The sequence below is a fragment of the Rhododendron vialii genome, chromosome 5a (assembly GCF_030253575.1).
Source record: "Rhododendron vialii isolate Sample 1 chromosome 5a, ASM3025357v1".
Lineage (NCBI taxonomy): Eukaryota > Viridiplantae > Streptophyta > Magnoliopsida > Ericales > Ericaceae > Rhododendron > Rhododendron vialii.
In genome coordinates, this window is record NC_080561.1 from 39530642 (window position 1) to 39547338 (window position 16697).

The window sequence follows — 16697 nt, forward strand, 5'->3', positions numbered from 1 at the left end:
CATATATAACTTGCCAATAATGGGTTCTAATAGATTTGATCTAGTGTTTCGGATCCATTCTTTTCAAGACAAAAATATTTCGATTAGGCACTTAATGATACCTGATCGAGCTGATTTTTTGCGTTCATGTTCAACTCGACGAGCTCTATGAAGTGAACGTTTCCGATCGTTGGAGCGAGACTGGAGCGAGGCCCCCTCGGCAGATCATAAACTATTTTTCAAAATTATATTATAAGGCCTCTCCACTTCAAAAAAGAGTACCACAGCTTCATAATTTAATTTCCCAAAATCATTCTAATAGATGCATAACTTTTTTTTTGATTATAACAATTCAAAATTTATACCGAGTATATATTTAGTTATTTAACCTTCCAATCCAGAATCGATAGTCTTAATAAAAACACTCCGTCACACCCTTTGTCTGAAATTGGGAAAGGGGATGGGTCAAAGCCGAGATATTTTTCAGTGTCGGGTGGGTATTCGGTGGTGTCCGCTCAATCCATTCCGGTCGTTCATTTCGATTTTGGACTGTTCAGATTTAGAGAAAAAAAGAGGAGAGAGGATTTCAATCTGAACCGTTCAACACACTTTTGAACGGTCCAAATGAGTTGCTCGAGTACTACGTGGCCACGGCTCGTGGTACCCAAAAATTTCTCGTCAAAGCCCAACAAAAAAAACTTATTTACGGTGTGTTCTGGAAGTAAGTTTACAGAGATGAATTCAGACTATCAAAAGTATTTCTTCCGGAAGTCCGGAGAAGGAACCCGTTGTAAACAGCTTATTCACGGCATATATCTCAAGCCCTACACAACATCGAAGCCGCAACTCCTAGGCCGAATTTTGAAGAAGAAGAAGAAAGACGAGGAGGAGCTATGAAGAGGGCGACGTTACATCTGCCGTTTGAGATAACCATTGAAATCCTCTCAAGATTGCCAGTGAAATCCCTCTTGCGATTCCAATCCGTTTGCAAAACCTGGTTTGCCCTCATCAAAACCCCTAGTTTCATCGCCCAACATGCTATAACCCAGTCCACCCTGATTCCACCTCTCTCCTTGTAACCTCTTACAATGGTGAAACCCAAAACTTTGCCATGTCTTTAGTTAATGAAGGGTTTAGTAATGGCCCTATCAATCTCGATTTCCCGTTTCTGAATAGGAAGATTTATCTACCCTCTTGGGATCAAATTTCGAGTGATTACTTTTTCATTGCGGGTATCTGTAATGGCCTTGTTTGCATAAATGTATCTCGCTTTGGATGGCCCTTGATTTTATGCAATCCCTCTACCAGACAGTTTCGAGTAGTTCCAGGTGCCAGACGGATATGGGCAGGCGTTCCTAAGTTGTGTTTTGATATTCAGTGGCTCAATTTTGGGTTTGGCTTTCATCCCAGTGCTAATGATTACAAGTTGATTAGGATTGTGCGTTATTTTACTCCTACCGGGGAAGACAATATCCGAGTTGATCTGTATGCGATGAGCTCCGAGACTTGGAGTGAGATTGATGTGAATAAGGTTTCGTTGTTCTTTAGGGGGATCGATGACTTTGGGGAGAATGATGCGTTGGTGGAATTTTGTGGTTCTTCTGCTTCAGTAGTCCTGAATGGAGTTTTCTATTGGCCGGCGATTATGGAGAGTGATCAATTGGTTGTTATGTCTTTCGACATGGGTGATGAGGTGTTCAGAAAAACAAGAATGCCAGAGGGTTTGGAATCTAACTGGCAAATTACGGAATTAAATGATAAAGTTGTTCTAATTGTTTCTCCTGGTCAAATGGGCTTCGGTGTGTGAGTGTTGAATGAAAACAAGAGTTCTTGGACTAAGCAAGTTAAAGTTGAATCTTTCCCAAGGATTCCAAATAATATGTTAATTGGGGAATTTGGTACAATTACAGTGGCGCTAGGTGGGAAAAATGGTGAATTGTTAGCGACTTCGGGTAAATTATCTCGTGCCTTACAGCTTGATATGATCCAAATACCCAGGACACGAAGAATCTTTGTTTTGGTCCGGTTCCATATAATTCGGATGTTTATTTGTACGCGAGGACTCTACTTCCAGTCATGCAAGCAGATGAAGTTGGGCTCGACTAGAAGAACAAGAAAAGGAAGCATTGAGTTCGTGGAATTTACTTAGGTGTGAGCTGTGACTATCTGTTTTTTATGATGCTCTCTCTCTTCATGTTTATTCTCCTTTGCGGCAGCTTAACTATGCACAAAGTAGTCTATTTTCGAAAACTACCTTAAGAGTACCGTTTTGTTACCATGATGCAATGTTCCTTGGTTGAGCCTGGAAGTACTATCTTTTGAATATGCAATAATATATCAAAAATGCTACTTGCACAACCGTTGTGTTGGTTGTGTGCGTAATTCTGACCGTCCAGATGTATTTGGACGGTTGAGATTTTATAAAAACTCTTCCAAGGAAAAGTTTAACTTTTATGAGGAAGAGTTTGAGCAAATCCTGGCCATTTATTACAGCAATGGACGGCTAGAGATTGGTTTTTTTATTGTGTTTTATACAACCGTTGTGTGTGTAGCACTTTTGATAATATATACACACACAGTTGGTTTCAAGTCAGGACTCCCGAATGGGAGCTTTGGTCCGGATCTTGCGTGTATATCAACGGCTTGGAAATAAAACTCCATCCGATGGGTAAAACAAGAGGACAGGTCAGGTTTTTCGGATTACCCACGCTCAGATCCACCCCCTCCCATTTGACAGATACGTAGAGGGAGAGGGAGGGAGAGAAGAGGCGATTTCCAGAACGGCGACGAAGAGGCGATTGAAGAACGACGACCACTCGAGGTACCTTCTCTCTCCAACTCAATTGGACTCTCTCTCCAACTCGATCCATTTTTAGGGTTTCAATGAAATCGAACAGTTTAGGATTTCTTTTGCTTCGAACAGTTTAGGTTTCTCTCAATCTCTCCTTCACCACTGATTTCGACGAGTAGGGCACGTGATCACCATGTCGCTGATTTTGGGGAAATTAGAGCTTTTTTGATTGAATGCGAAATTAAGGCTTGTTTGGGGATCTAATTTTGATTGTGCTTTGGGGCAAGAAACGTGGAGATTTGGGTGAGTTGAGAGTGTGTGAAATGTTGTGTTGTTGTGTTTTTTTTAAGTATAAAGGGCTAGCATTTCCAAATCGTTCACAGCAAAATCGTCAATATATTCATGTGTTGAGACTTATAACCAGTTTTGGAAAACCAGTTTTGGTGGAATTTTTGAACTTGGTCACACGTGAATATATTGACGATTTTGTTGTGAACGATGTGGAAATGCTAGCCCTTTATGCTTAAAAAAAAACAACATTTTACACACTCTCAACCCACCCAAATCTCCACGTTTCTTGCCCCAAAGCAGAATCAAAATCAGATCCCCAAACAAGACCTAATTTCGCATTCAATAAAAAAAGCCCAAATTTCCCCAAAATCAGTGACATGGTGATCACGTGCCCTAATCGAAATCAGTGGTGAAGGAAAGATCGAGAGAAACCTAAACCATTCGAAGCAAAAAAAAACCTTAAACTATTTGATTTCATTTTTTTTTTTTGATCTGCAACCGTTCGATTTCATTGAAACCCTAAAAATCGATGAGTTGGAGAGAGAGTTCGATCAAGTTCGAGGGAGAGAAGGTACCTCAAGTGGTCGCCGTTCTTCAATCGCCTCTTCGTCGCCGTTTTGGAAATCGCCTCTTCTCTCTCTCTTTCTTTCTCTCAACGTGTTTGTCTCTCTACGCGAAATGGGAAAGGGGGTGATCTGAGCATGGGTAATCTGAAATAACTGACCCGTCCTCTTGTTTTACCCATGAGATGGAGTTTTATTTCCCAGCCGTTGGATTAGATCCAACGACTTACACGCGAGGTCCAGACCAGAGCTCCCATCTGGGAGTCCTGACTTGAAACCAACTGTATGTGTCAGTATGTATATGTATGTATGTATATACATACATATACATATAGTACACCTTTGAATTTATATCACGGAACTGTTGGGAGGATTTCCTTTCTTGAATTTATATCAGTCATTCTGAAATATATAATTAGAGGGCGGAGACAAGAGAAAGTGTGTTGAATAAAAGGAAGGAAAAAAAATAAAAAGAGTGGGTAGAGAGTGAGAGTGATTAAAATCATGCATTATCCATCGCATCCAATTGCTTAGTCAAGTTTTGAAGGACAAAAAGAAGAGGAAGAATAGGGGGGAGCTATGGCGGGTAACCAATCCACTGTAGCAAGGGCAATGTTCCACCTGCCGTTTGAGGTAACGATTGAAATACTATTTATGTTTACGTCCATTTTTCATGAATACCGGCTAGAACTGTAGCATATAAAACAAGTTCTCAACCATATCTGCCAACTACTCAAAGAATAAAACAAAAAAAGGGGATGCAATGGAAAAGAATTGGACTCCGGGACCCTGCAAAGAGAGAAAGACGGTTGTTTCCTGAAAAAGAAGTCATGTTAAAGTAAAATATTGCAATTCATTTGACAATAGTGTCATTTCATCCTTTTCTGTTAAAAAATTGCTGAATTTAAGGGATTTTGAAAACTATAGATGTTTAATTGAAATAAAGTGAAGTATATGTGCTTATGAGATATTTGGCTTGAAGTTCAGGGGCTGAAATGAAATTTTCCCTATTTTCTTAGAGCATTTGGATTACGTGGGTACTCGTATTGTTGTAGTTATTTGATCAGCCCAAGGTTATTACAATCAGCCAATACAGAGTTGCTTGGTGTGAAGAAAGATGGCATTGAAACCTCTATAGGCCTAGTAATCAGCTTTTAGAATTCAATCACTTGCACTCTTTTTTTCCTTTTCTTGTTTCTTATTCTGATAGAGTTGGGCCATTCTTTTTCTTCTGTCTCCCTATTTCTGTGCATAGTTAGAGTTGAGCCCTTGTTTTGCGTGATGGAGAACGCAATTCACTTTCGATGGATTTTGGCTGATGAGGATAGCCAGGAAGAGGTACTTAGGCTATTAGCTAATGGATGGAAAGCAAAACTTGGGGAATGATGCGGATGCTAAATTGAATATATGTTGAGATGAACTTGAGGGAAATAGAAAATGTTCAGAAACATATATGTATAGTTAAGGAGCAGTTGGGATGCACTTTTGTTATCAATGATGTCTTTTTCTCTCATTTTGAGATCATTAGATTTATCTTTTTGATGTTAAAAATCTAAATACTTAAGGAGCAATTGGCGCGGAACAGTGGAAGTAGACCAGAGGCATGGGCAGGCTGTAGCAGTCGAACTGAGGAAATGATCAAAAAGATAAACCAAGTGTAACACTATGAAGGATAAAAAAAAAAGACGACTAAGAAGTTTGTCTCCATCGATTGAAAGTTCACTGGGGTGTGGGGATAACGGTTGAATCACACTGGTGGAATGTCTAGAAATGGTGCACAATAGTGGAAGATAAAATATGGTGATCTAAATCTCTCTTTACTTGATCCCAAGAGCCGAGGAACTAAGAATTTTCCTTTTAGTCAGTTGTGTCTCCTTGTTTTATTTTCCTATAATTGGAGACCCTTCGTCCCGCGAAGAAAGACAATAAAGTGAAGAACGCAAACAAAGTTGTGCTTAACTATTGAAAAACCAAAGGAGTAGCTTCTTTTGAGTGATTTAATTATTTTGCTTAAGTAGAAATCTAATTTGATTAAATTGATGTACAGAACTACTATTCTTTTCTTTTTCCTTTTTCTTGTGATGAAGCTGTGGCTGATCACTTACTGCTATATTTTGAGAGATAATATTGCAAATGAAATCCATGTAAATAGAAATTTCAACTCTTGTTGCATGCCTTTTGTTGTTTCTCGGGGCGTAAATACGCATGGTTCTTTCTCCTTTGGTCCAAGATTATGCTTCTATTGCCACAGATTTTAGATTCTTGATGAGGGGTCTTGCACGTAATTCTAAATCCTAGTGACTTGGTTCGACCTATGATTTGTTGGTTTGGAACTTGTAGCCTATTCTTTCAGTACACGTGCGTGTGTATTTCTTTGAACTTTAAAGATGCACTGCTGCGTTTGGCTTGGTTGTTCTATCAGAAGGGGGCATGATTCCCATTGGCCTTTTCCTCAAGTCATATGGACTTTCATTTCTTTCCTTCTGGTTTAGCAAATCCAGTTTTACAGATTCTGCTTACCCTATTTCATCCAGTTCTTCATCTACGTGATAAGCAATGGACTGGTGTGCGTTTTCCCTATCGTTCTGGTGCCATTTCACAGCATTCCAACGTTCATCGTATTCTCGGGATTGCTTAAATCAACCTCTTTATGCATGATATTTAAGGTCCATGGGATAATGTGCAAACCAGCTCATCTTTCCCGTATCAGTAGCAATCCATTTGAAGTATTTTTCTTCATATGTGATATTTTGGTACTATTTTTTGGTTTACTCTGGTGTTGATTTCCGTTACAAGCGATGACGTTAGCTAACTTAACCAAACTACGTACCCGGAAAAAAACCTTAACCAAACTACTGCTTATTGCAGTATTTTAAAGATTAGCAAGTGAACCAATAGGCTCTAAAACACCTACCTATTGGTTATCCTCGTCATCAAGTGGAAGTCACGTTGAGAACCGTAGTATCCTCATCGCCAAGTGGAAGTTGCGTTGAGAACTGTAGAAACCGTAAAATGAGAAGTATAAGAAAGGATGTATAAGTGAAAATGGTGTTTCAAAGAAGGTGTTTGGGATTCGATTATTGATTTGGATTCAAAATTTCAAATTGCAGATTGTAGTTTTTCGAATTATAATTATTAGAATCTGTAAAAATCTCTGGTGAGATACGAAATTTTAGGAAGTATGATCATGGAAAAGAGTTTGGTTTCTATTTTGACTATTTTGTATAATTGTTTGGACATATGTCGGGCAATAGGAGTGGTAATTGAGTCTGCTCGGTAAAGCGCAGAGTGCAATTTTGTTTACCCTCATTAAAAGAAAACGATATTGTTTTGGGGTACATATGCTCCCTGCTCTGATTTTTTAATTCGCAATTATTCAATTCATTTTCAATAATCTATTTTCTTGGATTTTTTTATTCTCAATAGTGCAGCCAAACACCAACATCATAGGGGCCCATTTTTACTTTTCGTAATTTTTTAAAAAACAAATCTCTACTTTTTATAACTTTTTGTTTGATTTTTCGTCGCAATTTTTGGAGTTAATCATTTGTCTCAACTAGATGAATCAAAAAAGTATAAAAGTATAAAACTCTAGACCGATATTTGAAAAAGTTCATATATATCGCTTTAGACAAAAAAAGAAAGCTATTTTGTACTAGTATATGTCTTTAGTGAATTTTTTTTTATCATAGTTTTTTTTATTTTTTAACTCTTCTCGTCAAGATTGATTATTAATCTAATTGATTTTGTCATTCTCTTTTTTGTTAATGTCACTTCCCTTCTTTCACAAAATAAATCATCTAATCAAGATACAAAATGGAGTGACATTAACAAAAAAGGAAATAACAAAATCACTCTCCAAAATATAATGCAAATCACTAAGGCTCTGTTTGGAACTTGAGAAAAGGAAAGGAAAGAAAGGAAAACTAAAAAAATTTCCTTCCTATTGTTTTGGTGGAAAGAGAAAGAGAGAAGAAAATAACAATTTTAAATTTTGTGAATAATAAATTTTCTTTTCTATTTTTCTCTCATTTTCCTTCCACTTTATTTTCTTTTCTTTTCCTTTCTTTTCTTTAGGTTCGAAACAGAGCCTAAAATTCAAAAAGACGAACACCCAAATAGAAGTCGTAGTTTAAAAAGAAGAAGAAATAAACGGCCGTTCTACTTTACCAATTCGAAGTAAACCGGACTGTCCAGTGAGTCTACGGAAGTAATCGCGAATAGCGGTGGCCGGGGTACAAAATTGCTCAGTCAAGTTTTGAAGAACAAGAAGAAAAGGAGGGAGGAACTATGGCGGGTAGCCAATCCACTGCATCAAGGACGACGTTCCATCTGCCGTTGGAGATAACGATCGAAATCCTATCGAGATTGCCAGTGAAAACCCTCTTGCGATTCAAATCCGTATGCAAAAACTGGTATGCTCTCATCAAAACCCCTGATTTTATTTCCAAACATCTTCAAACCCACTCCACTCCGAATTCCACCTCTCTCCTCTTTACCAAATACAATCATAATACCCAAAACCACGCCATGTCTTTACTTTCCAACGATGGGTCCAGCGGCCCAATCGATTTCCCATTTTTAACTCCTAAGAATTACAATTCCATTCGGGACCTGACTCAGAGGCATTATATTTCCTTTCTTGGGGAACGGACTAGGAAGGATTTTTCCATTGCGGGTGTCTGTAATGGTCTGGTTTGCTTTAATTTGTCTCGCTTTGGGTTTCCTTTGATTCTATGCAATCCCTCCACCAGAGAGTTTCAGGAACTTCCGAACTCTGAATGGAATTGGTTGGATGAGAATGGTTTCAATGGCTTTATACGTGTTAGGCAGGCTAGTTTTGGGTTTGGCTTCCATCCCAGTGCTAATGACTACAAGTTGATTAGGATTGTGTTTCATTCTACTCCTATGAGGGAAGACAATATCCGAGCCGATTTATATGTCATGAGCACCGATACTTGGACAGAAATTGATGTTAATAAGCTCTCGTTGTTCTTTGGGGAGATGGATGAGTTTTGGGCGGAATATATCGACACCGTGGAAATTTGTGGATCTTCTGCTTCGGCAGTCTTGAATGGAGTTTTCTATTGGCCGGCACGTGTAGTCCGGAAATTTGTGGATCTTCTGCTTCGGCAGTCTTGAATGGAGTTTTCTATTGGCCGGCACGTGTAGTCCCGACTGATCAAATGGTTGTTATGTCGTTCGACTTGGGTGATGAGGTCTTTGAAAAAATAAGAACACCACAGTGCTTGGATAGGACTTGGGATAACACTAACTGGAAATTTATGCAATTTGATGATAAACTTGCTCTGGTTGTTTCTCCTGATGAAAGGGGCTTTGATGTGTGGGTGTTGAATGAAAAGGAGAGTTCTTGGACTAAGCAAGTTAAAGTTGGATCTTTACCTATTTTTGCAACTGTAGATGGAACTGATATTACAGTGGTGGGAGGTGGGAAAAATAGTGAATTGTTAGTGACTGAGCATAAAGTTTCTCATGATTTAAAGCTCTTTTCGTATGACACAGAGACTGGGGAGACTAAGGATCTTTTTTTTGGTGATGCTCCGTATCAATCCTTTGTTTATTTGTGTGCGGGAACCCTACTTCCAGTCATGCAAGCCAACGAAGTCGCGCTCAACTAGAAGAACAAAAAGAAGGAATCATTGAGTTCGTGGAATTGACTTAGCTGTGATTATCTGTTTTTCTAGGTTTCTTTCACTGTTCATGTTTATTTTTGTTGCGGTCGCTTAGCTATGCTCAAAGTAGTCTCTTATGAAAACTAACTTAAAACTACCCTTTTGTGCTCTATTGTGTTCCATGTATGACCCTGAAAGTACTTGCTTTCGAATATGTACTTATATCTTAGGTGGGATGTGTAATTGACTTCAGCAATGGAGATAATTTTAGGATGGGTTCATCTTTCAAGTGATGTGTCATTGCGTGAGCAAAAAATGTTTTGGTATTGGTGCATTCAGATTGTTTTGTTTTTCTGGAATACAAATATGCAGGTCTTCTTTTCTCCCTGTTTGTTATGAGCATGGGTTTAAATTTACCTATGACTTCACTATCTTTAATCGCTTCGAAATACCAAGGTTCGCTGAATTTATCAAAGCAAAACATGGAATTTGAGTGGAGCGTTGAACATTTGTTGGAGAACATCCTCTTTTGAATTTTTATATTACTCATTCTGAACTTGGACTGTCTTATGGGTAGTCGGTTGCTTTTCGATGTGTGGGTTGGTATGGATGAAAAAACAAGGCAGAAAAGGAGCAAAAATGCTTTTGATCATGTTTGTTTCCCAGAATATATTTAGAGGTAAGAGTACCACGACCGAGTTAGAAGCATCTCCAACCCAATACCATCGAATCCTCTATTTGAGAGGATCAAAGTAGTTTGTTATATTCCATAAGTGAATTTGTAGCATTAACTTGTTCGTACCAACTCTTCAATGAAGGGGATAAGTAAATACCGTGTGATTATTCATGATTCAATTGTCGTAGAATTATCGGTGGTGTGTTTGCTTAGGCTAAAGGAGAAAAGTTGTTCTACCAGTTTTCCGCTTTGCTCTTAACTTCTACTTATACCGAACTACTATGTTCTTTGTTTTTTCAACCAGTAACTTATATGTTTACCGCTTCTGATTTCTCCTGTGAGTGTTTTGATTTTTGATGCCACTGCAATACTCGTGCAAAATAGGTATGGTATAGAGTTTTATAGACTGTTTGTCCTATACATTATGTAAGAAGTACCATGTGCAGTATCCAACTTGTGTTCTATCTATGTGAGCTATTAACATTGAAAAATACGTAATTTGTGGTACCACAGTCAGCTAATAGATAGGAATTGCTTAGCCTCTAGAAAGATGATAGTGTCAAATACATGGGCATAGTAAGAAACTTTTACCATTGAACCGGTTCCGCCCTAGGTGCCTTTCTCCTTGTTGCTTCTACTATCTTGACCGCTGCTTTAGCTAGTTCTGCAACTTGAGCGTCTAGCACTGGAACTTCAAAATCAATTGGGTGAAAACGCATGGGTCTGCACTTTTCCCTATTACAGAACGGCGAGGTTTGGAACCCTCAAGCAAGACATGATCTACACAATAAGAGGAAGCCTAGAGTTGGAAGCCTTCTTTCCGTTTTTTGCCGATTAGAGTTGAGTCCTTCATTTGTGAGAAAGAAAAGACTTTTAAAGTTCGAAGCAGTTTGGGTTGCTGGGAGAGTCGTGAGCCTATGAGGATGTTAAAAGTTTATGGTTGCCGGTTGGAATACAAACTTTTTGGTGAAAGATGCAAGTTTACGTGCATTTTTAATTCATCGGTTTTAATAATATACATATAATTTCAAACAAGTTTGGATATCAATGCATATCTCACGGATATTAATACACTTTTTTTTGGATATCAATGCACCTTTTTATCTATTATCCTATGCCCTTTAGGCGGATGTTAGAATAATCTTTCAAGAATACTTAGAACTGTAGTAAGTATATAATACGAGTTCTCAAACATATTTTGCCGACTACTCAAAGGATAGGATGCAACGAAAAAGAATTTACAGGCAAAATGATGTGCTAACTAGTGCTCTTGTACTCATATACTACTAGTAAGGCCATCCACAGTGGTATAATCAAAAGCCAATTGTTTTTAAAGTTAACAATGTTGGTACAAAAGATGACTCACAATGGTATAATCAAACTTAGCAACATCCTTAAAAATAATCAAACTTTGGGCTTTGGATAACCAAAACTAACAACCTTTTTCAATAATCAAAATTTGTGGACTACACACAACTTAAGTTAATTAGTTCCAAATTTTGTATACATGCGTGTTTCAATTGGTATTTTTTTCTTTTCTTCTTCGCCTACTCTATATTTTCGTTACTTAACCCACAAACTATTTCTTTTTCTTTTCCTCAAAAAGTAAAGCTCATATCTCTCGATCATCTACAATTTAACCTATCATCGCCGGATTAAGATATTTCACTCTTTTTTTCCGTTTCAATTTTTTTCCCCAAAAAAAATTCATAATAGGAGGGAAGAAAGTCACCGATTTTTTTTTCCAAAATTAAGAGATGGAATCGATATATTTTTGCCAAAAAAACATAAATTGAGGAAAGTGAATGGCAGGAAACAGAGGGGGAGAGAGTGTGAAATTGTAGTAGACCCTTATTTTGGTTATGGACTAGAAGTGACCATTGTGAAGCTCAACATTGTTAAGCTTAACAACCTCTTTAGTGAATAATCAAAAGCTGATGTGTCAACTTTTAGTTATCCTTTTTTGATTATACTACTATGGATGGCCTAAGTAACAAGAAAATTACTTATATTTTTTAAATAAAAAAAAGTAGTATCCAGCACTTGGAAACTTTCTTTGGGCACTTCTACATGTATACTTTATTTTATATTTGGTTATTAACTATCCTAAGAAGGTATTAGTGCGTATTTGTGAGAATTTTTTTTTGCAGATTTTGAAATTCTAACTTTTTAAAATCTGTTTGGATTATTTTGCCCAAAAAAAATTGATAATAGATTCTCGGATAATTCAGATTTTGAAAAGCTAGAAACAAAAAAAAACAAAAAAATCTCAAAATTGTGTTTGAGTAGATTTTGGAATTCTACAATATAAATTCTCAAAAGAAGAATGAAATTTTCATATCGATTCGATTTCAGGCAAGTGCGGGTATTTTTTCTTATAACAAACCCAAACTGAAATCGTACAAATGGTTTAATTTTAAAACCAAAATCACCCCTAAGAAAGAGAATAATTAAGGCTTTGTTTGTAACATCGGGAAAGGAAGGAAAAATGAAAGAAAGTTAAAAAAATTTCCTTCCCTTTGATTGGTTTTGAGAGAAAGAGAAGCAGAAAAAAAAAAAAAAAAAGGGCACCGCTATTTGCAGCTCTTTATTTTTTCCCATAGCCCGGTAAAAATTTTCAATTATACTCGACAGTTGGTTATCGAAATTGAGATATATTTTCAACATCCAATTATCGAAATATAATATTTTTTTCAACAGCCATTTACCGAAAATGTATGTTCGGCAGTTACTTACCGAAAGTTGAACATATTTTCGATAAGTAGTTACCGAAATATAATCTTGTTTTCAACAGCTATTTACCGAAATGTTATGTATGATTTTCAACAACCATTTACCGAAATGTAGTGGACTATGAGAGAAAATAAAGGGTTACGAATAGCAGCACCCAAAAAAAAAGGCAAAGTAGAGTTATGGAATTACTCTTTTTCTCCCATTTTTTTCTTAAATTCTAAGTGCAAAGAAAACGTACCCGGAAATTACTGCGAAAAGACAAATCAATAGTACAGATTCATTTTAAAGTACATCTGTACCATTGATTTGTTTTTTTGGGGTAATTTTCGATACATTTTCTTTGTACCCAGCACTACCGAATTATTTTCCCTCCTCTCCTCTTCCTTTCCACAATTTCCAAACAGAGTATAAGAAAGGAAAACTACCACCGCTGCGGCCCATATTACTTGCCCGGCGAACAAAGGAGGAGGAGAAAGAAGAAGAGAAGCTATGGAGGAGGGTAGCCAATCCACTGTACCGGGGGCGACGTTCCATCTGCCGTTGGAGATAGCGATTGAAATCCTATCGAGATTGCCAGTGAAATCCCTCTTGCGATTCAAATCCGTTTGCAAAACCTGGTACGCTCTCCTCAAAACCCCTAGTTTTATTGCAAAACATCTTCTGACCCACTCCACTCACGATTCCCCCTCTCTCCTAGCAATCACTTATTTCCATGGTCATAAAACTCGAAACTATACCATTTCTTTACTTTCCGACGATGGGCTCAGTGGCGCGATCGATTTCCCGCCTTTAACTCTCAACAATTATGATTCGGTCTCGGGCCCGACTGGGGGGAACTATCTTAGGATTGTGGGTGTCTGTAATGGTTTGGTTTGCATAAGTCTATCTGGCTTTGGATATCCCTTGTTTCTATGCAATCCCTCTACTAGAGAGTTTCGGGAAATTCCGGGTGCCGAATGGAATTGGGAAGAAGAGAATATGCACGATGTTGAGGAGGTTAGTTTCGGATTTGGCTTCCATTCCAGTGCTAATGATTACAAGTTGATTAGGATTGTGCTTTATAATAATACTATGTATGACGAAGATATCCGAGCTGATCTGTATGTGATGAGCACCGGTACTTGGACGAGAATTGATGTTAATAAGCTTTCGTTGTTCTTTGGGGAGATGAATGAATCGGGGGAGTTGGATAACATCGTGCGAATTGATGGTTTTTCTGCTCCAACAGTCTTGAATGGAGTTTTCTATTGGCCGGCACGGGTACTCCCGGGAGTACTCCCGACTGATCGAGTTGTTATGTCCTTCGACATGGGTAATGAGGTGTTTAGAAAAATAAGAACACCGGAGTGTTTGGATGGGACTTGGGATGAAATTTACTGGCAATTTACGGAATTAGATGATAAACTTGCTCTCGTTGTTTCTCGTCATGAAAGTGGCTTTGATGTGTGGGTGTTGAATGAAAACGAGAGTTCTTGGACTAACCAAATTAAAGGTGTATCTGTTCCAAGGATTGCAAGTGATATGGCATATGGGGAATATAGTGAATGTACAGTGGTGGGAGGTAGGAATAATGGTGAATTGCTAGTGGCTGAACACAAAGTTTCTGGCTATATAAAGCTCTTTTCATATGATACAAAGACCCGGCAGACTATGGATCTTTGTTTTGGTCATGTTCAGTATGAATCTTGTCTTTATTTTTACACGGGGACCCTACTTCCAGTCATGCAAGCCAATGAAGTCTTGCTCAACTAGAACAAGAAGAAAAGGGGGCATTGAGTTCGCAGAATCTACTCTGGAGTGATTAGCTATTTCTTATGATTCTTTCTCTGGTCACGTTTATTTTAGTTGCGGCAGCTTAACGATGCATGAAGTAGTCTCTTTTGAAAACTTACTTAAACTACCTTTTTGTTACTGCTGTGTCGTGTTCCATGTACGACTCCAAAAGTACTTTCTTTTGTATATGTAATTTCAAAACGACCGGAGACACCATAGCACTATCCAATACTCTATATCTTACAGGTGGTATGTGTAATCAACTGGCAAGTGCTATATTTTGGAGCCTATGTTTCGACTTTGAAGTGATGTAACAATTGGTTGAGCTTAAAATGTATCGGTGTTGGTGCATTAAGATTGTTATGTTTTCTGGAGTACGAATGTGCAGGTCTTCTGTTCTCCGTTTTCTTATGAGCATGTCTTCGTATTTACTTATGGCTTCACCATCTTTGAGGGCTACCGAAAGACCAAGGTTCTCTGAATTATTTACTATAGAAAAACACGGAATTTATGTGGAGCATCGAACATTTGTTGGAGAATTAGTAATCGGCGATTAGTCGGCGCATAGCAATTAGTCGGATCTAATCGGATAGTGTCCGCGAGCGATTAATAACTGATTAATTTTGAGTTTTTTAACAGCGGGAAAATATTGGGCGGGCCTTGTTAGAAACTTGATGGGAGAGCCTTGTGCCCGTGAGGATGTTAAAAAGCTTATGGTTGGATTACAGATTTTTTCGCAAATGATGCAGACCACTAAATTGTGTAAATGTTGAGATAGAGTTAATGAAACTTGGAGGAGAAGGAAATTTGGCGGATGCTGATCATGTCCGTTCATTAGTAGATTCGACGATTAGATTTTCTCTAGCACTCCTACTTGTAAGAATTAACTCTTACCGGTCAAAGCTTAAAAGTACATCTAAACCATTGATTGCAGTAAATGAACGTACAGTCACGATCAAAACTGTCTCCTCCGGCTCCGATCCAAAACATGAACGGGAGAGGATCCAGATCCAAATTTGGCAATGCTCAGAAACATACATGTGAGCTTAAGAAGCAACTTGGGTAGAAGCTGTCTTGTTTTTTTTAGAACAGAAAACATGACATAATATCATTTTAACCATCCAAAATATTACACTTGCGGCTCCGAGCAATACCGTGGGCACTCCTCAGAACTCGATGGGCCTGGTCCGGGTCTCCGACCCACATTTCATGCCCGATATATACAGTACACGCATTGAAGCTGCTACAAGGATTCTATTTTACCAGAGTGCACACCGCCGCCTAGCCCGCCGTGCTTGCTCAACCAAGCCCATTTATTTAAGGGCTTAGAAATACATATTTAGGCCATCAGGCTGGGTTCGGTAGAAATTTTAAGCTCGTTTAGTTAATGCGATGAGTTTGAGAAACATCTCTTAAAATCAAGCCCCACTCGTATAAAATGAAGAAATTGGTATGCATTATATATTTGTACTATGAGAAAATATTACGGAGGAGAAAAATCTCCTACTACATAGTTATATCTACAAAGTACCTTTTTTTTAATGGATACGTATATTTTTTGGTCTTCATATAATAAATGTAATAAATATGGTGGTAAACTCTAATTTATATAATGTAGTAGGGAAAATTAATTTATTTTGGGTACTATACTTATAGAAAAATAATGGGCAAGTTAGGGGGATAAACGAGTCAAGCTTGGTTTGATAACTTAACGAGCATCAGAAATATGTTCAAGCTTAGCATGTTTGTGAGATGAGCCAATCTCAAACGAGTTTTAATCAAGCCAAACACGAGCCGACCTTAAGTAGCTTAAATTTTTTTACACACCAAACGAGCCGAGTAGTAGCTTGTTTAAGCTTGACTTGAAATCTTAATAAGCTTCCAAATAATGTTCAAGCTTAGTTTGATTATGTAACAAACCAATCTTAAACAAACTTTTAATGAATGAATATGAGCTCAGACTCAAGTAGCTTGGTTCTTTTAGTAGCTTTAGGGCTAGTTGGACGGGCAAGAGAAATATAACTCGAGTATCGGGCTTTGGAATATTAAATGAGTCCCGATTATTAAGGGGGCGTTTGGTAACCTTTTTATTTTTAATTTTTGGTTTTTGTTTTTTACTTTTTTAAAAACTAATGAATAAAACTTGTTTGGCAATAACAAGTTTCTACTTTTTTGTTTTTTATAAACTTTTTTATAATTTTTGTAAACTATGGAAACTAGGAATGGCAATGGGGCAGAGTGGGTATTGTCTCACTCCA

The 16697-nt window shown here is 37.8% G+C and overlaps 2 protein-coding genes across 2 annotated transcripts in view; both read left to right on the forward strand.

Moving 5' to 3' along the window:
- LOC131325072 (uncharacterized) overlaps positions 1-16697 on the forward strand; it is a 43871-nt gene that overhangs the window by 9603 nt on the left and 17571 nt on the right. The window lies entirely within an intron of this gene.
- LOC131325071 (F-box/kelch-repeat protein At3g06240-like) lies at positions 1075-14872 on the forward strand. The gene is made up of 2 exons (XM_058357125.1): positions 1075-1672; positions 13987-14872. Exons 1-2 carry the CDS (start codon positions 1091-1093, stop codon positions 14416-14418), a joined length of 1014 nt encoding a protein of 337 aa, XP_058213108.1. The 5' UTR covers positions 1075-1090; the 3' UTR covers positions 14419-14872.